This window comes from Poromitra crassiceps (assembly GCF_964638095.1).
Source record: "Poromitra crassiceps genome assembly, chromosome: 4".
NCBI lineage: Eukaryota > Metazoa > Chordata > Actinopteri > Beryciformes > Melamphaidae > Poromitra > Poromitra crassiceps.
Genome location: NC_139626.1, coordinates 66,600,982 through 66,626,152, shown reverse-complemented (window position 1 = coordinate 66,626,152; position 25,171 = coordinate 66,600,982). Strand labels below are relative to the sequence as shown.

The window sequence follows — 25,171 nt, the reverse complement described above, 5'->3', positions numbered from 1 at the left end:
AGTATTGTATATCGGGTTAAATTTTTTAGTATCAATACTTATCGATAATATCGGTACCTGTTGCTGCAAATGAGTATTGTATCCGTTTCCTTTTTTTATTGATACTTATCGATACTACTATCAATAATACTTTTGACAACCTTATCCTCTTCCACTTCCTTTCCCTTTCCACAGCGTGAAACCAGACAGGCTGCACCCTCCATGCATAAAACATGCAGAGCGCTTTGTGAGGAGAGACTTGTGTCACCTGAACCAGGCCACTCATACACTATTCAGCTCTCCACCACACAAACTACAGCACCTTTAGCTTTAGCTCAGCTCTCCACCACACAAACTACAACACCTTTAGCTTTAGCTCAGCTCTCCACCACACAAACTACAACACCTTTAGCTTTAGCTCAGGTCTCCATCACACAAACTACAGCACCTTTAGCTTTAGCTCAGCTCTCCACCACACAAACTACAGCACCTTTAGCTTTAGCTTAGCTCTCCACCACACAAACTACAGCACCTTTAGGCTTTAGCTTTAGCTCAGCTCTCCACCACACAATATTAGCTCCTTTAGCTTTAGCTCAGCTCTCCACCACACAAACTGCATCTCCTTTAGCTTTAGCTTAGCTCTCCACCAGACAAACTATAACTCCTTTAGCTTTAGCTCAGCTCTCCACCACACAAACTACAGCAGCTTTAGCTTTAGCTCAGCTCTCCACCACACAAACTATAGCTCCTTTAGCTTTAGCTCAGCTCTCCACCAGACAAACTACAGCAGCTTTAGCTTTAGCTTAGCTCTCCACCAGACAAACTATAACTCCTTTAGCTTTAGCTCAGCTCTCCACCACACAAACTGCATCTCCTTTAGCTTTAGCTCCCACTTGCTTGGCTTCTAAAGTGCAGCCAGATGTGCCTGACCTAAAGAATGACTAGACGACGAAAAAGTGAATGTAGGAACGTTGTATCGTGAGAGAGAGAGAGATAGAGGGAGAGAGACAGATGACAGACAGACAGACAGACAGACAGACAGACAGACAGACAGACAGATAGATAGATAGATAGATAGATAGATAGATAGATAGATAGATAGATAGATAGATATACACGCACACCTTTATCTCAACAGGGGGGCATTAGGCGGTAATGCAACATAAAGGATGCCAACTGCCATAAAACACCACAGAAGAAGAGAGCAAGCTCTCTTTTTCAAGGATGCGCTGATTACAGAACACACACATTAAAAAAAAACATTTTTAAAAAATCAAGCTAAAATGACGCAGACAAATAAGAAGGCTGGGAAAAACCGGAGCAGTCTGATTCCCTACTATGTAATGCATCTTCAAGCAGCACCCTGAACGTCTCTATGGAGACCAGTCGGTCCAGTCTGAGTGACTCCTGAGCCTGTTCTATGTCTCAGGCCAGAGCGGTCTTTCCTGTTAAAAAAAAAGGTTAGCTGGCTGTTAAAATAAAGATAGCTTTTCTTCAGTTTAGCTCAACTTATTTCACATTTAATTTATCAGGTTGTCCCAGTTTATTAATCAGGCTGCTGCTGTGCAAACTCCGTAACAGCTGTCCCATTTGGCAATTCAATTTCCCCAAAATGCTGTGGATGCTAAATGAAATCCAAACAAGAAGTCATCGACAACGATCATGTCGAGCCCTAATCCAATCTAAACATCTCAAATTGGCAACATTTAGATCGCTCTTGTAAAGAAGCTGCTGGCTGTCAAAGTGACTGGTGACGAGTGTTGTACTAGTCAGTCACTGTGGCCACTTGGTTCAAAACAAACGTGAATTTCCTGCTCTGAAACCACATCCTCTCTCTTTTAGAAATCTGCCAAATCACCAAGCCAGTGAAATGATCAGCAACAAGCAACACCTCTCTCTCTCTCACTTCCCCAAGTTAGCGGCTCTCGCTGAAAGTCAGACATTTTGCCAGAGAAACACAAAACAAACAGAAGTGAAGCTGACCTCTGGATACAGCAAGCCACTGAGAGCCAGGACGGGCAGGAGAGACGTCAACAGCAGGCAACCTCCTCTCTGCAGCATGCTGGTGGTTGGATGGCTTGGGACTAATTTACCTTCATTTAAATCAACTGCGTGAACTTGTCTGCCTCTCTGTCCCAACAACACTGTCTGCCAGTGGCTCTGACAGCTGCTGTCAGTTCAAAACGCCATGCCTGCCGCTGACTCCGCCCCCAAGCTTTGACCAGCTGTCAAACTAAGCCCCGCCCCCCTGCGCAGGGACACACTTTGTAGTTCTCTGTCCAGTCGTGGGCCGTTGGCCGATTCTGGTCGCCTCGGCGGGTAAAGACTACAAGTCCCAAAGAGACTACAAGAGGCGGGAGCTTGGCTACAGCCAATCACAGGACACCACGCGCTTCTACTTGCTCGCTGCTACTAGGAAACAAAAAACAACAGAGCTGCGTAGTTTTCTCTTTACTGTCCCAGGGACAGTAAGGGGGACAGTGTCCATCGTTGTCGGCAGCTGGAAAAGCCCAAACTGACGAACTTGAACGTAAACACACAGGTGTGTGTGTCCAACAGCACAGGATCATGTCTACTACTTCACTGATAGTGACTGAGTCAAATGTGGGAAATTGGTAATACGGATCGAATTACATGAAGAAAAATGAAGTGAAGTTACATCACATCTCAAAACTACGTTGTTACTGTTCCTGATCCAAGTCTGACGTTTCAGTCAGAAACACGCAGGCTGTGGCGTTGATTCCATGTTTAAAACATTGCAGTGATGTTAATAATGTCTTTTGTCACACACAGGCACAGGGCAGGAGTCTTCTTGAGGCAGCTAGCGTTAGCTGGTCAAGTTGTTGCAGCTAGCTTGCTAGCATCACATGGTGACGTCAGATTATATGACAGTGGAAAATGCTAGAAGCAATGTCTGAATGGAGGTAGTTAGGTATCGTATTCCACGTTACAGGCCATTATAAGGAATACAAATACTGCGTTACATCTCACACATACATACACTGCAGTAAGATGACTTACATGACAGAAGCAGCTGTGTTCGTGGCTGTCTGGAGCAGCTGATGTGTGGGGCGGGTTGGCTTTGATGTTGTTTTGTTGAAACCAGCCCAAAACAAGGCAGAGCAACAACACCAACACGCCGCACACCTGACAGGTGCTCTTGATCCACACCATGACGACTTACTGAGAGAAACAAAAACAAACACGACTCAAGCCAGAGCCTGACCCGTGTTTTGAGTAGCGTTAGCTAACGCTAGCATCCGCAGGCTAACACTGTCTGTAATCAAGCTTCTGCTGTTACACTGAGCAGCGCGGCAGGTTGAGGGTAGAGACAAAATTACTGTTTTACACATTAAAGTCCCTCAGATTAGAAACCAGCTCGCCATGTAAAGTTGATACAGAACATAGCTGAGCCAAGTTTTGGTCCACCCAGCTTTGACGACTGGTGTCAAGCTAGCCGCAACGCGAATAAGTGGGACTTCCGGCCATAGCTTTCGAAATAAAATCCTTCTTCTTCTTCTTCTTCTTCTTCTTCTTCTTCTTCTTCTTCTTCTTCTTCTTCTTCTTCTTCTTCTTCTTCTGCTTCTTCTTCTTCTTCTTCTTCTTGTTTGTTTAACAGCAGCTTGCATGCATATGGTGCACTACTGCCATCTCCTGGGGTTACCTACCTCCTACAATGTCCGTCTGTCTGTCATTAGGAAACTGACGAAGAACGTCCTCCTGCCTTTCCCGCTCGGCGCTCCCACCAAACTCCAGTCTGTTCTTTAGTCGTGCTCCTGTTAATCCTGATCTTTACATTGCTTGTGATATTTTCTCAATTTTATTTTCTTTGCTGAAATGATTTAACACCACAAGGACAAAATTTAACTTTCACTGCAGAGGACATTGTAATACAATGTTGAAATATGTCACGTCCACAACCACAATGAGAGCTAATGCAGGAAGTTTAAGTTGGTTGATCCTAAACCTAAGGCCTGAGGCCTAAAACAGGTGTAAAACCCTACATTTTGTATGTCATACGCATTTTTTTTTTATATAATCAGATTCAGATTCATTTAGTTAGGACTGCACAACAAAGTCGGCAGAATTTGCTTTCGGTAGGCTACAGCATATTACAGCACATTAGCTACTCTGCTACTGTGTCAGCAAAAAAACATGGACAGTACAGATATCAGACAATACACAAACAGTACAGGTAGCATATAAAGACAAATACAGGACATTCAACATGAACAGAAATTGCGGATGGGGTATTGCTTCAGGAGTGAGTGGAGTTCAGTGACCTGATGGCAGTGGGGAAAAAGCTGTTTTTGAACCGGGTTGTTTTGGTGGATATGGATCTGTAGCGCCGGCCAGAGGGCAGCAGTTGGAACAGGTGGTTAGCTGGATGAGTTTGTGGTAGTGAGTCTAATGATGAGAGGGGGGTGCCTGTGATTTTTGATGCCTTTTTGATTATGCGGTGGACTTTATTACGTGATTGATTGTCTGGCTGTATAGAACTGGAGGAGGAGATTACGTTTTACTTTGAATTTTTTGAGCTGCCAGAGGTGGAATAGTCTTTGATTGGCCTTTTTGATTATGTGACTGGTGTTATCATGCTATTTGAGTGTGTTGCTGATGTGGGTGCCAAGGAATTTGTATGAGTCCGTGATGGTTATGGGTTCTCCGGAGATGTAGAGGGGTGTCTTGGGGGGTGGGTTCCGTCTGAAGTCTGTGATGAGTTCTTTGGTTTTGGAAGAGTTGAGTTGGAGGTTATTGTCCTGGTACCAAGTGACAGACAGCTTGGGCCACCTGTTCACAGTAATGATTCTCGTTGTTGTTGGTGACGAGTCCGGTTGTGGTGGTATCATCGGCATATTTATAGATGGAGACTGACCTGTGGTGGGATGTTAGAAGATTGGTGTAGATGGAGAAGATAATGAGGATTTGATTAATTGATCATTAACATGACCAATTAATCGATTAAGGAAATTGATAAAAAAAAAGCACCAATGAGAGATTGGGTTGAAATGCTCAATGTTGCAGGAGCCAGTTAGATGGCCGGTCTCAGGGTGGGTGGGCTTTCGTGATCGCAAAGTCGTTACTGATTGGTGAAGGGTGAATCCACCACTCGCCAATCACTGGCCAAGTGAACGGGTCACTTCCGAGACCAGTTTGGTGAGAGGAGTGTCCCAGACCCAGAGAGAGAGCTGCAGCATGCAGTAATGTAGGGTACTGTAGTGTATCAGCGTAAGAACTCTCATGGGTCTGACATAGAGAGGCAAAGTGGAACGTCACTTCCTGCTTCAGCACTGTACCAGAGATTTTCATCCGCCATTTATTTTCCCATAGACATTTCGTAAAATGCTTATAAAATAGTTGTACTTTGTCGAACCAAACGCTTCAGCTAACGTTATAATCGGGAGAGACCGAACATTTCATTTTGACTAAAACTTTAAAAAACAACATCGAAAACATATTTTATTTAAACCCGCATTTTTTTTTAACGTTTTGGTCCAAGTGAAATTTTATGCGATCTCTCCTGTTTCTAAATATATCTGTACCATTTTTATACACATTTTACGAAATGTGCATTGGAAAATAAATGGCGGATGATAATCTCTGGTACAGTGCTGAAGCAGGAAGTAGGCGGTCACTTTGCCTCTCTATAGAGAGAGACCAGAGCCATTTAGATAGAAGAGTCCCGACATCTCCATTCACTCCAATGGACCATTTTTTTTACTCTCAAGAGTTCCAGGAAGTAAGGTCCTGGATTAAGCAGCACTGCCGAGTTTACGTTGTAGTGTTCGCTATATTAAACATAGGCTATTTCTTGACTATAAAGAAAAATGGGCCAATGACATCTGGCTCAAAGCAAAAATCAGAACATATGTTCAAATTAAAAATATGTTTACTCCAGAACCCTATGTTACTTTACCCCTGGATAGATCCAGAAGATCTTTATGTGCCCAGTTGAGAACGGGTACCCTCCCTTTGGCTATTGAGATTGGCAGGTTCAATTCTATTGCTGAGGAGGAGAGACTTTAATGTACTGTATGTGAATTAGGTGTTGTGAAAGATTAATTTCATTATTTTGTTTCATTGTACGCTATATGAGGAACCAAGATTGTCTCTATTTCAGTTAATGCAAAATAAGAAACCTGAACTATTTTGGTCAGGAGATGATGCTAAGTTGGAATGGTTATTCAAAGATGAAGTCTTCAGTTTGGCCAGGTTTATTGGGAGGGCTTGGAAACTCAGAATGGAGAAGTTGTTCATCTGAATATACAACTCTGTCTTGTCTTGTTTATGTTTGAGCTTTTTGTAGCTTGTTTGTTGATTTGTTTGCTGATTTGTTTGTATTGTTGAACTTGAATGATTTGTGTCTTGTAAGCCCAGACGGGCTGGGCACCATGAATATGGGGCATGACACAGAAATAAAAAATCTATCTATCTATCTAAATCTATGCAGCAAAATAGACAGTTTGTGTTGTACTCTGAAAGGGTCCCCCCCCCCCCCCCTTGAATCAAATTGTACATTATTAGCTTTACTTTAGCATGCAAAAGTAGCGCCAGACCCATTCCTGGCTGTTCATTGGCTAATGAGTCTTGCATTTTGGTCCTCCGCTGACGCCACTCTCTCTCTAGAGGACACTAAGAGAGACTAAGGAAGAAATGACCCAAACTGCCTTGTTGATAAAAAAACACGATTTCAGACGGAACCCCATCTTTATTGTCACACAAACACACTACAACACATGCATGCGGCCACAACACACACTCATGCTGGGTGGCCGGTGAAATATGTCCTCTGCATTTGACCCATCCAGGCTTGTCCTTTCCTCCGGGGGGCAGGCCAGGAGCAGTGGTCGCTTTTTCTTTCCAGCGCCCGGGGACCATCATTGGACCAACTTCAGATGTTGTCGTCACTGGTCGGATGACGATCTTCTGCATGTTTTTAGTGGGGGGTTATGTACGGAGGAACCCCCTGGGGGGTACGGGGAGAACATGCAAACTCCACACAGAAAGGCCCTTTCGACGAGATAGCCCACCTGGGCAGTAGGCACTGAAGATATGGGGGGGTCACAACTCCAGCGCCCACAGCGTCCCAGGCGAGAATCAAACTCAGGACCTTCTAGCTGTGAGGCGACAGTGCTACCGACTGCACCACCGTACCCCATGGTACGGGGTACGGTGGTACGGGGTACAGTGTATACGGGGTACAGTGTACCAATGAGATTTGAGTGTAAAGGGCAGGCCAATAAACGGCAATCATACACGGTACAATGATGAGTGAGAGTGTATTAAATCTCATAGTGCAGGCTTTCCCAACCTTGGGGTCGGGGTTGCATGGAATTGTAATGGTGTCACCTGAAATGTATAGTAATTGATCAATACAAATAATGATTATTACAATAATAAAAACACCACACACAATTTAAAACAACTGAACGTATCCTACGTTTCACAAAAGCATCAGCTAAATGATTAAATGTAAATATACATAATTGTTACGGATCAGTCATAACGTGTGAGTGCCCTTATTAAGTCCTTCAGTAGGGAGGGGGCCTGTTTAGCAATATGCTGCAGGAATTGAGCTTTAGGACTATTAGTGGGGTCTGTGTTAACCAGATATAGCCCATATTTGTAGCCTACTTATAGCTCTTTTTACATTTTTATTATTCGTTGTTTAATTTGAGTCATTGTTGTTCACCATTAATTTGCAGCCTTGTAAATACAAGATCCTGTACATATCCTGACCTAGGAAAATAAAATCCTCACTTTCTGCAGTACTCTGTGGCTCATCCTGGCTATTCTGCCTCTGGCTGCTGTCCACAATAATTTACAGGAAATAGCCTAAATGTGGTCTCAAATTAACGTTTACTGTCAAACAATAGCCTACTGTATATTCCATCTGTAGATATTAATACAGCTTTAGAAGTGTGAAAAAGTGTAAAAAGTGTAAAAAAAAAAAAAAAAAAAAGTTAGTCCAGGGTTATTGGCACATAGCCTATTCCACCATCATTTTTGGCTAAACTGCTTCAGCTAACCAGGCCCAAAGTTTTAAGTTTATGACCTCCTTTTATATGGTTAGTTAATTTTATTTTTGTAGCTACATAGCTAGATAACGCACCTCACATTTATTTTTTGTTACTATGATGCCCTGTTTTCAGAGCAGATTTTTTTTTTTTGCCATTCTCGGCGTCATCCACCGGATGATGTGGTGTGTTTCCACCAGATGACATGGAACGAGGGTTTGGCCCCAGACTACCCTGGACCCACTCTTTCCAAAAACAAAATCACATTTACCTGGGTCAGGTCAGACGCAGCCTCATCTTCCTCTCTCAGTGCCACTACCCTAGTTATCAAGGTGGAACGTTCATCAAGATGCAAATAGGCTAATAAACTTTGTATATTTCCATATAGAATAGCCTGTTATATTCATTATGTATCTAAGTTTTCATAAGTTTCTTCTCCAAAGAAAATTACAGGGGGTGCTTTGGGTGAGGAGCTGGGGTAGCTCAAGCGCCCCCTATCCACCACGCCTGTGAATTACCTGTCTCAATCATCTTCTCCTCCCGCTTGGTTGCTGCACTGTGTGCATTTTGACCTCTGTGATCTTGCAACTTTCGGCACGTGACGTCATGGCATTATGTTCTCTGACGTCACAATAGTTTTGTTTTGCCGGAATTCGTATGTCATGATGACAAACCTGTTGGATCGTTTTATTTTGAAAGTTCAGAGCGGAAGTGGTGTTTGTTGTTATTCCACACCACCATGTGACTTGACAGTGGTGATGATGCTGAGCAGTGAGCATCCTCCGCTGCGGTTCTCTACCTGGGCCGTGTTTTAATGATGCAGCGCAGCAGTGTCGCTACTGTTTTTATTAAACTCTTCCGTCGCCTGTGAGGGTTAGCAGCTGTTCGCCTGAGGCTAGCTGAGGGTTAGCAGCAGCTAGTAGTAGCCTGAGCTAGCTGAGTGAGTGATGGTGGATGTGTGTGTAGCTGCTGGACCCGGGCAGCAGAGCAGAGCTGAGCAGGGAGGCAGCTGGAATGGGAGGAAGATGTCGAAAAAGTCGCGCACGAAAAAAGGCAAACGAGGAAAGAGAAGAAGAAGTAGAAAGACCAGGAACAACAAAACTCCACCGCCATATTTACCACCAGAGGTAACTGACGTTACGTTACTGTCCTCAGCATGGGGATTAACGTTATACACACACCCAGGCAGCTAGCTAGCTAACTTTAGCTATGATGCAGCTAGCTAACCTTATAGCTAGCATAGCAAGCTACCCGCTTCATTTAGCCGATAAAACTGATTTGATAGGAAAGTAGGAATCGAAAATACCGTCATTATTAGTGTTAAACTAGCCTGCGACTGTGAGTAACGTGCTGTCCCTGCTGGCCCAGATAACCGATCGTCGAGGGTCATGTTAAACTCTCTCTGCACAACTATCTGCTGATTTAACGTGACTTTGCTCATCGGCGAAGCTACAAACACCACAGAATGTGATGCAAGACATTCTCTGAGTCGTAACGTGCTACGTCTCATTTCGGCACAGACACAAATCACCAAGCAGCAATCATTTCAATAACATCTGAACTTTAACGTTATAATACTGTAGTTAGGCTACAGCGATGCAGCACCGCCCACCTCTGTGTTTTGGTGGGAGCCGGAGGTTGTGGTAATGTAGCATGGACGCTACAGTAATAACGGTCATAACAGGACGGAGAGTAGAGACATTTCTAAAAGTTTATATTGTGTGAAAACAAGTGGTGCTTGGTGAATTATATTTATGCCAAACTGAAGAGTGGATTGTAGCGATTTAGAATCTCAATTCGATGGTGTGGGGTGCCTTCGCCACATACGCGAGGTCACATTAAATTTCCATATTTTTGTATGGAGTTTAGCGTGAGGTTCTCCTAAAACATGCCATACACCCTTTCTTTCTTCATCTCTCTCTCTCACACACACACACACGCACACGCACACACACACACACACACACACACACACACACACACACACACACACACACACACACACACACACACACACACACACACACACACACACACACACCAACCAAACAGTCAAGAGGCTACAATCTTTTTGTGGCTGGTCTATATTTGGATCATAACATAGCATTTTCCCCTCTTCAATTGTGTCACCAAACTGTTGGTCACCGAGTAAACAGCAAAATGTCTGGCAGAAATGCAACCAAGATGAGATTAACACATACTGTATGTATAGTTATAAACCATTTATTACTTACATAATGCAATGTCCCTTGCATTTAATACTGTAACAATAAAGCAAAATGCAATATGGAAAATAGCGGCGATGAAGAGACTAAAAGTAAGCGTTGACCCCAAAAGGTGTTGATTAAAAGAGACATTTGATACAGAAGTTGTATCCTTTAGTTACCAATGGGGATGTTTTATTAAACACCACCCTGCCAGTATTCAATAGAGCATAATTTGCACAGAGAGATGAAAAAGAAAAGTGTTGCTCAAAATGCTCAACAGTCATACAGGGAGAAATCCATCAGAGAAGAGGAGAGAGACTCATTTCTCTATCGATTGGTGAGGCATTCTTAACCTGATGCTGCCAGATGTTTTGTTTTCACATAACCATCTAGGAAGAACGGGAATCCATTTTAAAGGGCAGGCACTTTAAAAAAATACCTGGCAGGTGATTGGATGAACCATCTGTCTATCACCTCTGCCTTCTCGCTGGCGCCACACTGAAAGCCCGCCCATAGCTGCCTCATAGGATGCTGATTGGTTGAACCACTGGTGGTTCAGATTCAAACCAATAGATTGGAGCGTGGCGAGATGGATTTGTCATGTGATTGTGATCGTGATCTCATGATCTCGCGTGAATCCAGCTGCCTTGGAAGTAGGGGTGTTGCAATAGGGCAAAAATATCATGTCATGATTTTTTTCAGGCAGGATCACGATCCATGATCTCATCACAATTCTTTTTCGTGTTGGTTTTTGAGATTATTTTGCAAAATCAAATATCACTTCTTTTTTTTTACCAGTACTTCAATATCAATATGGTAGGGATGAGCATTGGTGCTTTCACAAAATATTTATTTATTTACACAATGAGATTTTTGATAAATAATCACCGGTAATGTTATCATGACTAAGCGGGTAAAGGCTAGAACAGTCTGGTAAATTCAGAATATGACATCACTTTACTGCAATGCAGCCTTTAAGCCCAGGAAAAAACAACACTTATGCCATACCATCATATTACCATATCCAACATCGAAGACCATCTCATATCACAATATCCATAATATCGATAGCCCAGCCCTACTCGCAAGGTTAAGGGCATTGTGGGAAATGCAGGGAATCACTAACTGGTGTACCACTAGAGGAGGCAGGTTGAGGGAAAGTGGGTCCACCAAAAAGTGGCCGAAATAAATGACAGCACTTAACTAAACAGGCCTGTATGTATTGAACATCAGATTAATGAGGTCTAACAGTGGAAGAGGATCTGAGGAGGATTTTAGTAAGTACAGAGAGAAACTTCAAGTAGGAAAAACTATGAAAGCAAAGCTGTGTTTAGAGGACTAATGTGTCTTCTTGCCTTCTGTCTGTCCCCAGGCTGAAGAAGGAAACATCGAGTATAAGGTAATTTTCTCCTTGTTGCCCATGCTGACTTTAGTGCATGCTGATATGGACTGAAATTAAAGTGTGTTTCTCTGGCTGAATATTGTGATATGTAGTGCAGCGTATATTGACACCCCTACTTTCTACATTAGGGGTTCCCAAACTTTAGAATACCGCGGCCCACTTTGAAATGTGAAAATCTTCCGGGGCCCACCCCAACCCTTTAATCACAACTCTGATCAACACACCAGACTAAGATGATGTGTTTCCCTATTTGTTTTTTATATTATATATTTTTTTATTTCATTAACAGAGCATGTGAACTGGGGCATAAGGGAAATTAATAATCCATCCACATACAAAAACATTTTGGCAAAATTCCCAAAAGCAGATTGCCAACATTTTCTCCCCCCTTACTCATCAGACGTATTTGCATGCATAACACATTTGTTGAGACAAAATGTGATGAGCAACAACAGAAGAAATCAATCCACAAGCTATTGGTTGGGGGGATGTGGGTGGTTTGGGGGTAGGACCATTTTCCATGTTGAAAACAATTAGCCGTGTTGTTGAGGTGCTCCCAAACATGACCTAAAGTGCCATATCGTTAAATGGCCACACCACTGCGCTGTGGGCTTCAAGGTATTTGTGCTTGTATGAGTCTGAACAGACAGGGATGTAGACTGATCACTTGTTGGCGGAGGCATGCATCCACGATGCTGTATTTCTAGTTGTTTGGGGATTTTGGTTAGATGCATGAAATAAGGTCTGTGGTTCACAACAGTTTATGATACTACGATCTTTGTGCTCAGCAAGATAATCTTCACACATGAGGACCACTTTTATGATATTTAAAGCATTGATTTTTTTAAATCTCGATTTTCAGACATGTTTACAGCCTGGTTCAAAAAAATGCTTTTGGTCTACAGTATATAGCTAATTTCACCTCTCATGACAACTGTACGGAGGTGAATTAGTATATCCTGCTTAGAGTCAAATAGAAGATAGAAAAGACTATGTTTTGGACATGATTGACAGGTCGCCTGTCCAGTGATCACGCAGCTCGCAGATCACGGACCAATAGCAGGCGGCTCTGTGGGAAAGCCCTGGTCTCGCGCGCACTGTCTCGTGCCATCTCGCGTGAGCTGCGCAAGAACCAAAATAGCAGCGGCCAAAGCGCCAAACTAGAGGCTTCAAAACACGAGTCCACAAACCAATTGTTGACGACCATTGCTAGGTCAGTGTTGACGACACAGTGGCTATGGTTGAAAATCGCCAAAATCTTCCTTTTAAGAAACTCTCTGACACACCAATCACATTCGCTTGCGATTTGGAAAGTGTCGTACTCAATTTTATTGTATTCTTCTCTGTGAATAGCGCAGCCTTACATCCCATAATAGCTGAAGTGTGCCTCCCTCTCTCAGCTGAAGCTGGTGAACCCGACTCAGTACCGGTTCGAGCACCTGGCCACGCAGCTGAAGTGGCGTCTTCAGGAGGGGAGAGGAGAGGCCGTGTACCAGATCGGCGTGGAAGATAACGGCCTGCTGGTCGGCCTGAGCCACCAGGACATGAAGGCTTCACTCAAGACCCTGAGGAGGATGGCCGAGAAGTAGGTCTCCAAACATCTCCAGCATCACTACTGTTCACTAACTGTGCTGCACTGTGGGACTACATGGGTCTGGAAAGTCTGATTTCCCAATTCAATACGATTCTGATACACAAGAAGATTGGATTTGATTTCCGATTTGGTGCGATTCAATATCGATATTTCAGTTACAATCCCAATTTTCTTTGGATATGAAAGATATTCTCAAAGAACTAATCCTGCTAATTGTACAAGGAACCCTCTAACCTGGTGCATTATTACAAATATTCATGTTTACAGATGTTTATGAGATTTGGTTGGGCTAAGAACCAAACCATGCGAGTCTAACAGAGTTAAAGCTTCAGGCATCCATGTGAAAAGCCATTATTATATTAAAAGATTGATATTGGGATTTATGAATCGATATCAGTTCCATCAGATGAATATTGATTCGTATTTTTCCTCAGAGTAAAAGTTCCTGAGTTCCTCTTTAGCACAGAGACAGAACACTGTAGCTGTTAGACAGACGAGACTAGATTATTTTCACAGCCACAGGAAACATTAGAAATGAGAAAACAAAGTAAAGCAGTCATTGAACAGTCCAGTTTCTGTTGCTGATGGCGAGATATTTATTTATATATAGATATATAGTTATTTTATTTGTAATGTATGTGATTTAAGATGTAGTGAAGTGCAATACAAAAAATGTACTTCAATAAAAGTATAATTAATTACTGACTTTAAGAAATACAAAAAATATTGCAAGTACACAAAAATCTACATGAAAAACGTAATTACTTCCACCCTGCGTCATTCCACAATAAATTCATATTATTTCAGGAAATTACATTTGGGAAAAGTATGGCATTTTTTTCCGATGGGAATTGTGCAGGAAGCCTGTGTATAGAACCTGTTTGTCAGTGTTCAGTCAGCTCTGTGTTAACTCTGTTTTAATGAGTCTAATGGGGTTTTGTCTTTCCAGGGTCGGTGCTGACATCACCCTGCTCAGAGAGAGAGAGGTGGACTACGACGCGGACAGAAACTGCCGGAAAATCGCAGAGGTTCTGGTTCGAAAAGTTCCCGACGACCAGCAGGTGAGAGGCCAGTGAAGGTCTCTGTCCTCCAGCAACCTCTCTGTCCTGGTTCTGCCTCTTGTTCTCGTCATTCCCAGAGAAGATGCTGTTGCTTATTGCCGACAGCAGCGAGAGCTTATCGTGGTTTTAGAAGTTAAAGGTTGTTAAATGTGTCTTAAATCAAAAGGTACTATAAGTAAGGATCAATCAGAATGTCTCATTCTTACTGACACTGGTGGTAACCACAGTCATCACCAGGCTGTTGCTCGCACATGTGCTCGAACTCCGTCAGCACGAGCGAGCACCAAGCTAACGTTATCTAACATTAGCCAGCTAAAACCACAATATCACAGACGGGCTTCACTAAATACAACTTTTTTTTCTTTTTCTGCTTAGGTGGACTTTTTGTTGGACTTTTTGTTGTGAGTTGTTTGTTGATATTAGTGGATTTCTTTTCTAAGCTAACGTTAGCTAGTGTTACATACAGGATCTTCTCTGGTTTACTGGCGGGCACCAAAAATTCCTATGCAGGAAAAAAACCCTGCTCAAACATCCGTAAAAAAATGTGCTTTGTGAAACCTGAGCATTGACTAAATGTAATCCGTCTCTGTGTGACCGGTCAGTTTCTGGACCTGCGCGTGGCGGTTCTGGGGAACGTGGACTCGGGGAAGTCCACCCTGCTGGGCGTGCTGACGCAGGGCGAGCTGGACAATGGGCGCGGCCGAGCGCGCCTCAACCTGTTCAGACATCTGCACGAGATCCAGACGGGCCGCACCTCCAGCATCAGCTTCGAGATCCTGGGCTTCAACAGCAAAGGAGAGGTTAGTACACCCCCAATCTGAGAACCCATCGGTTAAACAAACAAACAAATTCTCTAGCCTCTGGGGAAGAAAATCCCTTTCAGCTGCCTGCAAGCTCTGCCATTGGCTCCAACCGACCGGCTCCGCCCATTAATGGATTTCTTTTCCGCTCCCTGCGTGTCGCTCTCAAATCCGTCCGTCGCTATGAAACAACAATAACAACTCTAGCTCGTTGCTAGTAGCAAGTAGCAACTTGCTATATGCTGAAAATGGTAAGTGTTGACAACACACCGGTCACGTTCACTTCATTTTGATCAGGTGAAGCGCAGCATGCGTGCGAGCGCTGTTACATCCCAGTTTTGACGGAGCCTGCAGACAGATTTTCGATGCAAGTCGAAAGTCTGTCTCGAGAGATTAGTACACCCCTGACAGGGCATTTTATATTAGGGAGATTTCATTCAAGTAGTAACACTTTATTTTGGGGGGGAAATAGTTGAATGAATATACATTTGTCATAGAAGTAGGCTACAGTCATCCTAATCTCATTTGTGTTTTTCTGTACTACAGAATATATTTCATCGTTGTTTTTTTGCATGTTTCCATGTTGTGCGTATTTGTTAATTTTTTTCTTTGTCTTGTGTTGTGCTGTTGTGATTCATACACTGTGTAGTTTTGATTCACGTGCTTCTACTTAGTACATCTAGCATTGTGTTTTTATTGCAGCAACAACCCAGTTTCCCCACAGTGATCACTTAAGTTTCATCTTGCCCTATTAAATTGAGTATAATGCTCTATAACCAGTGTTTCAGTATAATGCTCTATATAACCCAGTGTTTCACAAACCTTTTTTCTGCTGACCCACTTTATAAAGAAAATTAGAGCCCGACCGATATATCGGTCGGCCGATATTATCGGCCAATATTGGCCTATCACCGATATATCGGTATCGGCCATTATGTTTGCCGATATTTTTTGTTCTATTTTTTAAAGTTATAGACAGCATATTGTGTATATTTGATCCTTTTTCCTAACTGAAGTTATATATCGTCGTTGTCGCGGCAGGACCTCGAATCTCCAAAACAGCAACTTTTCAGGAAGTTAAAAAAACCTATTTGCTCTTAAAATACTGAACCAAACGTCATCAAAGTTGGCACATGTCTTAATTATAGTTAGTTTCCCGCTGAATGTGTCATTACTTTATTAATATCTTACCTGGATAAGCTCAAATGATGTTGTTTATATTATCAGTCCGACTTGGAAGCACTCTCTCCCGGCCAGTCAGGCGCTGATGGCCGCCTCCCCTCTGGTATGCACATGCAGGAGCAGCAAGCTCCGGGCCGCGGGGGCGCGCGCAGCAGTACAGCAGTGCTCCTCGCCTCTCTCATGGCCGAGGGAAGGCTTGCCATGGGGATGAGAACAGTCTGACATAACGTAACGTTAACGTTACTTTATTCTCATCAGAAACCACTCCAATTTGCATGTTAAAACAAGTTTGCAGCCTAGGAATAACTGGAAAACATTTTATTGATCTATTCACGTCAGAGGAAGCCAGGATTAAACAAAACGATATCAGAAATACACAGCACGTCTGCCGTGTGACTTTTCCGGGTTTAGTGTCCTCCGTAGGGGGGTACAGACGGAGGTAGGGGAGGAATTTTGAGGTTTGACTGACAGATTGAGGGCGAATGGTGTTACGAGAATTAATCACAAGCTCGTTTTAATGCTTTTCCATTGGTTATTTGGTAAAACCCACACAGAGACGTGAAGGGTGACCAATGGCATTGATTCATGACAAAAAATAAAAATCTGAAAAAATAGATATTCGGGGTCCTGCCGCGACAGCGACGATATGTTGGTTCTATTTGTGTTTTTGTATTTCTAGTTATTTATAATGATTAAATCCCCAGTGAAGTTTACAGTGCACTGATGCAATTTTGGAGAATAAAGTTGATTGCTAAACTGTAAAATATTGTGCCCACATTACATATCTCAAGTCACGTCAAGTTATATCTTTTTCAAGTCTTTGATATTTGAGAGATCATTGCAAAAAAGTTTGTAATATAATGTGTATATCTAAAATATAAGAATATTGGCTGATATATTGATATCGGATGGTATTGGTATCGGCCCCAAAAGTCCAGTATCGGTTGGGCTCTAAAAAAAAGAAGACAAACCATCATGACCCAATCATAGGTCTTATCTATAAATTGTGACAAATTTGTGCATGAATGAACATTCCTGACATCACCTTATATGATCTTGATGAGGTAAAGCAGCCATTTCAAAGAGTATAAGTTTAATAAATCACAACTTTGTTTTATGCACGTTATTGAAAGCATATTCCCATGTCAAATACTTTATCAATGAGACCAAATGAATGCATTTAGGCAGTCCTCGCATCAGTCCTATTTCCTCGCATCAGTAAAACAATATACTACTCTTAAATAAGAGTGCGGAAGAAGTTCTGCTAATTTATTTGGTGACCCAAATAAGACCCACCTGTGGGTCCCGACCGAGTCTTTGGGAAACACTGCAGTCTCTAACCTGATTGGCTGTCGGTGGTCAGGTCGTGAACTACAGCGAGTCGCGGACGGCGGAGGAGATCTGCGAGAGTTCCTCCAAGATGATCACCTTCATGGACCTGGCCGGGCACCACAAGTACCTGAAGACCACCATCTCCGGCCTCACCAGCTACTGCCCCGACTTCGCCATGCTGCTGGTCAGCGCCAACACGGGCATAGGTGAGCTAATGAAGTGATCAAATAATCTGTCTAAAGAAGAAGAACCTGGCTAAATGCATTTGAATATGAAAAATAGAAATGTTGGTTTAAAGCAGCTACGAGCAAGATTTTCGATTGTTATTAAACAGTCTAAATGTAATATCGATGCCTCACATCTTACCTCTAATAGTAGACGAGACCAACGCCGAGTAGTCTTGCTTAAACCCCGAGTGAATCGGCCAGTGTTGTCTTGATGATTAGTCTGTCTGCGGCCGGGGCAGATCAGGAAGTGAAAGGAAACGGTTTGCGGCAGCCACAAAATTAGCAACAAAATTACTTCCAAACAAACTGTTAGAATATAACGAGAGATGTTCACAAGAGTAGCAAGCCCCTGCATGGCGTTCTCCGTGTTTATGGTCTGTTGCTAGGCAGAGCGAAGCGGTTGAAGGGAGGCAGCTGCCGTAAACCGTTTCGTTTCACTTCGTGGTTTATCCGGCCTGCCGGAAGACAGATAGAGAGAGAGAGCCTGGTGACGCGAGGTTAGTAGACAGACACAGACTCTATAATCATCAAGAGAGCAATCTCCGATTCACACAGCTTTGGTCTCAGCTACTATTATAGGTAAGATGTGATGCATCAATATTACATTTAGACTGTTTAATAACAATCAAAAATCTTGCTCGTAGCTGCTTTAAAGGTCCTATCTTGTGTAAAACAAGATTTCATCGCTTCTTTGATTATAAAGGACTTGGGCATGCTATAGAAACATCATGGAAGTCTCAAAGCACATGATGGTCCTCAGATAAAGCCACACCAGCCATGTAAGGAAAAAGTGCCTCCGATTTCAACGAGCCGTTTTGACGTCTGTGATTTTGTGACATCACAAAGTAACACTCATTTGCCCGCTTACAGCGCCGCCCCGCCAACTGAATGTGGAAGAGCAAACATTGTTGTCTGTAGCAGAGCTGCTGTGTAGAATGTAAACTTTTACAGTAAACAATCAACTGCACCAAAGATAGATCTATCCCAACAGATCATCTTATCTTATCTTATCAAAACACAGTTTTTTTTTTACAACAGAATTCATAGGCATGTTTTAAAGACCCATCAGACATGTTTTATACAGTTAGAAATAGCACGATATCCACCTTATTCCTAGGTGCCATGATGCCTTATGTGAAATATGGGTGCTTCTTCCGGTGTAATCCTCCCAGGCTCCTCCCACTGTTACGTTCCTGACACAGACACAACATAGCCCGTCTGTAAACCATGTTTCAAAGCTGCAGGCGAAGGGAGCAAATCACGTCCAGCTTGGCCAAACATCTCGCTGATAAATATCCAGAGTTGTTCAAAGAGCAGCAGGTTAGCAGATGTGATAGATAACATTATTACATTCCCTACACCCTTGGTCTTGTCACATGATTTCTGGGACTTGAGTTTCCGAATTTTCAAACATTTGCCTACTGTAAAAGTACAGCATCTCTACTGTAAAAGTACAGTATCTCTACTGTAAAAGTACAGTATCTCTACTGTAAAAGTACAGTATCTCTACTTTAAAAGTACATCATCTCTACTGTAAAAGTACAGTATCTCTACTGTAAAAGTGCAGCATCTCTACTGTAAATGTACAGTATCTCTACTGTAAAAGTACAGTATCTCTACTGTAAAAGTACAGCATCAAAGTACAGTATCTCTACTGTAAAAGTACAGCATCTCTACTGTAAATGTACAGTATCTACTGTAAAAGTACAGTATCTCTACTGTAAAAGTACAGTATCAAAGTACAGTATCTCTACTGTAAAGGTACAGCATCTCTACTGTAAAAGTACAGTATCTCTACTGTAAAAGTACAGTATCTCTACTGTAAAAGTGCAGCATCTCTACTGTAAATGTACAGTATCTCTACTGTAAAAGTGCAGCATCTCTACTGTAAAAGTACAGTATCTCTACTGTAAAAGTACAGCATCTCTACTGTAAAAGTACAGCATCTCACAGTATCTCTACTGTAAAAGTACAGTATCTCTACTGTAAAAGTGCAGCATCTCTACTGTAAAAGTACAGCATCTCTACTGTAAATGTACAGTATCTCTACTGTAAAAGTACAGTATCTCTACTGTAAAAGTACAGTATCAAAGTACAGTATCTCTACTGTAAAAGTACAGCATCTCTACTGTAAATGTACAGTATCTCTACTGTAAAAGTACAGTATCTCTACTGTAAAAGTACAGTATCTCTACTGTAAAAGTACAGCATCAAAGTACAGTATCTCTACTGTAAAAGTACAGCATCAAAGTACAGTATCTCTACTGTAAAAGTACAGTATCTCTACTGTAAAAGTACAGTATCTCTACTGTAAAAGTACAGCATCTCACAGTATCTCTACTGTAAAAGTACAGTATCTCTACTGTAAAAGTGCAGCATCTCTACTGTAAAAGTACAGCATCTCTACTGTAAATGTACAGTATCTCTACTGTAAAAGTACAGTATCTCTACTGTAAAAGTACAGTATCAAAGTACAGTATCTCTACTGTAAAAGTACAGCATCTCTACTGTAAAAGTACAGTATCTCTACTGTAAAAGTACAGTATCTCTACTGTAAAAGTACAGCATCAAAGTACAGTATCTCTACTGTAAAAGTACAGCATCAAAGTACAGTATCTCTACTGTAAAAGTACAGTATCTCTACTGTAAAAGTACAGCATCAAAGTACAGTATCTCTACTGTAAAAGTACAGTATCTCTACTGTAAAAGTACAGTATCTCTACTGTAAAAGTACAGCATCAAAGTACAGTATCTCTACTGTAAAAGTACAGCATCTCTACTGTAAAAGTACAGTATCTCTACTGTAAAGTACAGTATCTCTACTGTAAAAGTACAGTATCTCAGTATGACCAGAACACCCCCCCTTCCCTTCCCTTCCCATGCAGCCGGCACCACACGGGAGCACCTGGGCCTGGCCATGGCGCTGAAGGTGCCCATCTTCCTGGCGGTCAGTAAGGTGGACCTGTGCAGCCGCGGCACCGTGCAGCGCACCGTGCGCCAGCTGGAGCGCCTGCTGAAACAGCCCGGCTGCAACAAAGTCCCACTGCTGGTGTCCAACGCTGACGACGCTGTGACCGCCGCACAGCAGTTCACTCAGTCCTCCAGGTACTGCTAATACTACTGCTAATAATACAGTTCACTCAGCCCTCCAGGTACTGCTAATACTACAGTTCACTCAGTCCTCCAGGTACTGCTAATACTACTGCTAATACTACACTTCACTCAGTCCTCCAGGTACTGCTAATACTACTGCTAATACTACAGTTCACTCAGTCCTCCAGGTACTGCTAATACTACAGTTCACTCAGTCCTCCAGGTACTACTAATACTACAGTTCACTCAGTCCTCCAGGTACTACTAATACTACTACTAATACTACAGTTCACTCAGTCCTCCAGGTACTGCTAATACTACAGTTCACTCAGTCCTCCAGGTACTACTAATACTACAGTTCACTCAGTCCTCCAGGTACTACTAATACTACAGTTCACTCAGTCCTCCAGGTACTACTAATACTACTGCTAATACTACACTTCACCCAGTCCTCCAGGTACTGCTAATACTACAGTTCACTCAGTCCTCCAGGTACTACTAATACTACTGCTAATACTACAGTTCACTCAGTCCTCCAGGTACTGCTAATACTGCTGTTAATACTACACTTCACTCAGTCCTCCAGGTACTGCTAATACTACTGCTAATACTACACTTCACTCAGTCCTCCAGGTACTACTAATACTACAGTTCACTCAGTCCTCCAGGTACTACTAATACTACAGTTCACTCAGTCCTCCAGGTACTGCTAATACTACAGGTCACTCAGTCCTCCACTAGTTTTTTACCATCACGCTCAGGGACGACAGATGGAAATTAGCTATCTAGCTAACTCTGATACATTTACATGTCATGTTACACTTACATGACTTGTTGATTAATGTACACTGTCCCTGATAAATAAATGAATAAATAAATAAATACTACTAATACTACTGCTAATACTACAGTTCACTCAGTCCTCCAGGTACTGCTAATACTACAGGTCACTCAGTCCTCCATGTACTACTAATACTACTGCTAATACTACAGTTCACTCAGTCCTCCAGGTACTACTAATACTACAGTTCACTCAGTCCTCCAGGTACTACTAATACTACAGTTCACTCAGTCCTCCAGGTACTACTAATACTACTGCTAATACTACACTTCACCCAGTCCTCCAGGTACTGCTAATACTACAGTTCACTCAGTCCTCCAGGTACTACTAATACTGCTGCTAATACTACAGTTCACTCAGCCCTCCAGGTACTGCTAATACTACAGTTCACTCAGTCCTCCAGGTACTACTAATACTGCTGCTAATACTACACTTCACCCAGTCCTCCAGGTACTGCTAATACTACAGTTCACTCAGTCCTCCGGGTACTGCTAATACTACTGCTAATACTACAGTTCACTCAGTCCTCCAGGTACTGCTAATACTGCTGTTAATACTACACTTTACTCAGTCCTCCAGGTACTGCTAATACTACTGCTAATACTACAGTTCACTCAGTCCTCCAGGTACTACTAATACTACACTTCACCCAGTCCTCCAGGTACTGCTAATACTACAGTTCACTCAGTCCTCCAGGTACTACTAATACTACTGCTAATACTACACTTCACCCAGTCCTCCAGGTACTGCTAATACTACAGTTCACTCAGTCCTCCAGGTACTACTAATACTACTGCTAATACTACACTTCACTCAGTCCTCCAGGTACTACTAATACTACTGCTAATAGTACAGTTCACTCAGTCCTCCAGGTACTACTAATACTACTGCTAATACTACTGTTCACTCAGTCCTCCAGGTACTGCTCTATGTCAGTGATAGTAGTGTAGAGCAGGGATGAGGTATCTTTGTAGGCCAACCTGGAGGTTAGCACCTCGTCGGCAAGTCAATGGGATTTTTGAATGGGATTTTGTTAGATTGAAGCCTGAAATAAGCTCAGTGTTGAACACCAGTTTGTGAGTTTTGTGTTCAGCAAGATCATCTTCACAAATGAGATTTCCAATGTTTGTGCATCTATTATTGTTTGTGTTCAAGGATTCTTGTCTAAATGTGAACACAAAGATATTACAGTGTGTGTGTGTGTGTGTGTGTGTGTGTGTGTCTGTGTGCGTGTGTGTGTGTGTGTGTGTGTGTGTGTGTGTGTGTGTGTGTGTGTGTGTGTGTGTGTGTGCACGCATGTGCGTGTGTGTGCAGCATCACACCCATCTTCACCCTGTCCAGTGTGTCTGGAGAGAGTCTGGATCTTCTGAAGGTCTTCCTCAACATCCTGCCTCCACTCAGCAACAGCAAGGAGCAGGAGGAGCTCATGCAGCAGCTCACCGAGTTCCAGGTACACACACACACATCTCACACACACACACACACACACACACACACATCTCACACACACACATACACACACACACACACACATCTCACACACACACACACATGGGGTGTGTGATAACGCTGATTGCGTTAAATGGGCATATGATATCATCTCATATTGATCGCAGACCCCCGAATTGAATCGATATCGTATCGTGGCAGACTTTGTGATATCAGCAAATATTGTATCGTTGTCCAAATAATCGATATAATATCGTGTTCTAATGAAACTTGTGGTTTACACCTCTATCACTGATGTGACGGACGTGAGTCTTAAAATGGATTGAAAGGGGTTTAAAAAAGCTCTTAAAGTCGAGCTGAACCCAAAAATGACGTTTCTTTTCTTTTAGTTCAAATACCTGGGTATGCAGTGCACCTATTTAATAATGTATGCAAAACAAATCACAACAATCTAATTTCTTTAGTTTTTCACACTTTTTCACATCAAAAGTTCATTTTTCAAGATTTCATTGATAACAGTAATGTACAGTTTGCTGACATCACCTAGCACTATCAAATTTCTACCCCATTTCAACCAATCATATCACGACATGCAGCTGTCAATCAAATCTTCATTTCAGGATAATTTTCTCGTCCAAATGAAGTAGAAAATGGTGCCTAGTGCCTGTCATCTGGCAGAATTCCTATCCCATAAACTAACTACTAACTTGGCCAATTGTTAGAAACATGAACAAAAAACAAAAACTATAATCTCTAAGAATGCAAAGAAATGTAACTGGCTCGTTAAAACGCGCATTCCAGGGATATCGTATCGTTACAGCAGTGATAATGGCGCGCGCATCCGAGAGCTTGGTTGTCAGGGGTTGCACTTCAGAGATTCCATTGCCGACGTGCTGCACTCTCTCCGCTCGGCAACACGAAGGCAGCTGGCTGCCTGCGGGTCGCTGACATCCACTCCTCCCGTCAAAAGGCTCTTCCCGAGGGGAGTGCCACAACACGACTGAATCCCACTTGATTTGGAGGCGGAACACGCCAGGATTGGCCAAAGCCCAATCCAGTCTCCAGAATTGTCAAATAAAATCATCGACATGATACTATGACCCGCCTCTCAACCTGTCATCTTAGACAAAACTATGTTTTCAGTCTGAAACGGACTCATTATGCACGTGACGAACGGGTTCAGTTCGACTCTAAAAGGTGTTGAGTTTAACTGAAGGATTCCTGCATAAACCCGATGTAGAGGGCTCTGTGGTGGATGCCTGTCGGCCATCAGCCACACCACAACAGGCTTTTTCTAACCGTTGGTTATTATTTGCAAACAGCCAATTCTCCAATGTTCCTCCATGATGGTGCCATGGTTCCTCCATGATGGTGCCATGGTTCCTCCATGATGGTGCCATGGTTCCTCCATGATGGTGCCATGGTTGACTGTGTCTGTCTCTGTGTCTCCAGGTGGATGAGATCTACTCGGTTCCTGATGTTGGCACGGTGGTGGGAGGAACGCTCTACAGGTGAGCAGAACGTCACCAGCAGGGCTGGGAAAGCCTGGGGAAGCCTGTATAACAAATAGGATCACTTCCAGGTTGGGAAAAATGTGGGAATTGCACAAAAAGTCTGGAAAAGTATGTTGCGAAGATATGTTTGTTCAGTTCCTGTGAACGTCTGAATTAAGAAATATTACACTCGAGGGTGAGCTTTACCGTCATTATTGGCACCTCTACGCTAGTGTAATATTCAGGTTCTACAACGTTACCAACAAAATAAAAGATAGAATCAAAATATATACATATTGTGGGGCAATTCACTCTCAAAATAAAAAAGTTTTCCGAGTTTCCGGGTTGTTCTTCCGACTTGAGCGTCCATTGACGGGAATTTTCCCTGCCGATGTGGGTGTAAGATCTGCCCGCCTACAAGATCGACTCGCGGTACAGATGACATCAGCTACTGATGTTATCAGACACTTTGGGAACGTTAATACATAGAAAA

At 42.7% G+C, this 25,171-nt stretch overlaps 2 protein-coding genes across 2 annotated transcripts in view; one reads left to right on the top strand and one right to left on the bottom strand.

Annotated features, from left to right (window-relative positions):
- LOC310775913 (ERO1-like protein beta) overlaps positions 1 to 3,153 on the bottom strand; it is a gene marked incomplete at its 5' end in the record, with an annotated part of 64,451 nt that extends 61,298 nt beyond the window's left edge. Inside the window, one exon of the mRNA XM_083636037.1 lies at positions 3,001 to 3,153. Within this exon, the coding sequence (XP_083492163.1) occupies positions 3,001 to 3,153 (153 nt within the window). The remainder of the gene's footprint in view (positions 1 to 3,000) is intronic.
- A 5,754-nt stretch (positions 3,154 to 8,907) lies between these two features.
- The window catches only part of LOC310775912 (GTP-binding protein 2-like), a gene marked incomplete at its 3' end in the record, with an annotated part of 25,094 nt that continues 8,830 nt past the window's right edge, over positions 8,908 to 25,171 (top strand). Inside the window, exons 1-9 of the mRNA XM_083636036.1 lie at positions 8,908 to 9,124; positions 11,577 to 11,603; positions 13,007 to 13,191; positions 14,150 to 14,261; positions 14,864 to 15,061; positions 17,607 to 17,781; positions 20,688 to 20,907; positions 23,051 to 23,186; positions 24,638 to 24,696. Of these exons, the coding sequence (XP_083492162.1) occupies positions 8,945 to 9,124; positions 11,577 to 11,603; positions 13,007 to 13,191; positions 14,150 to 14,261; positions 14,864 to 15,061; positions 17,607 to 17,781; positions 20,688 to 20,907; positions 23,051 to 23,186; positions 24,638 to 24,696 (1,292 nt within the window). The 5' untranslated portion in view covers positions 8,908 to 8,944. The remainder of the gene's footprint in view (positions 9,125 to 11,576; positions 11,604 to 13,006; positions 13,192 to 14,149; positions 14,262 to 14,863; positions 15,062 to 17,606; positions 17,782 to 20,687; positions 20,908 to 23,050; positions 23,187 to 24,637; positions 24,697 to 25,171) is intronic.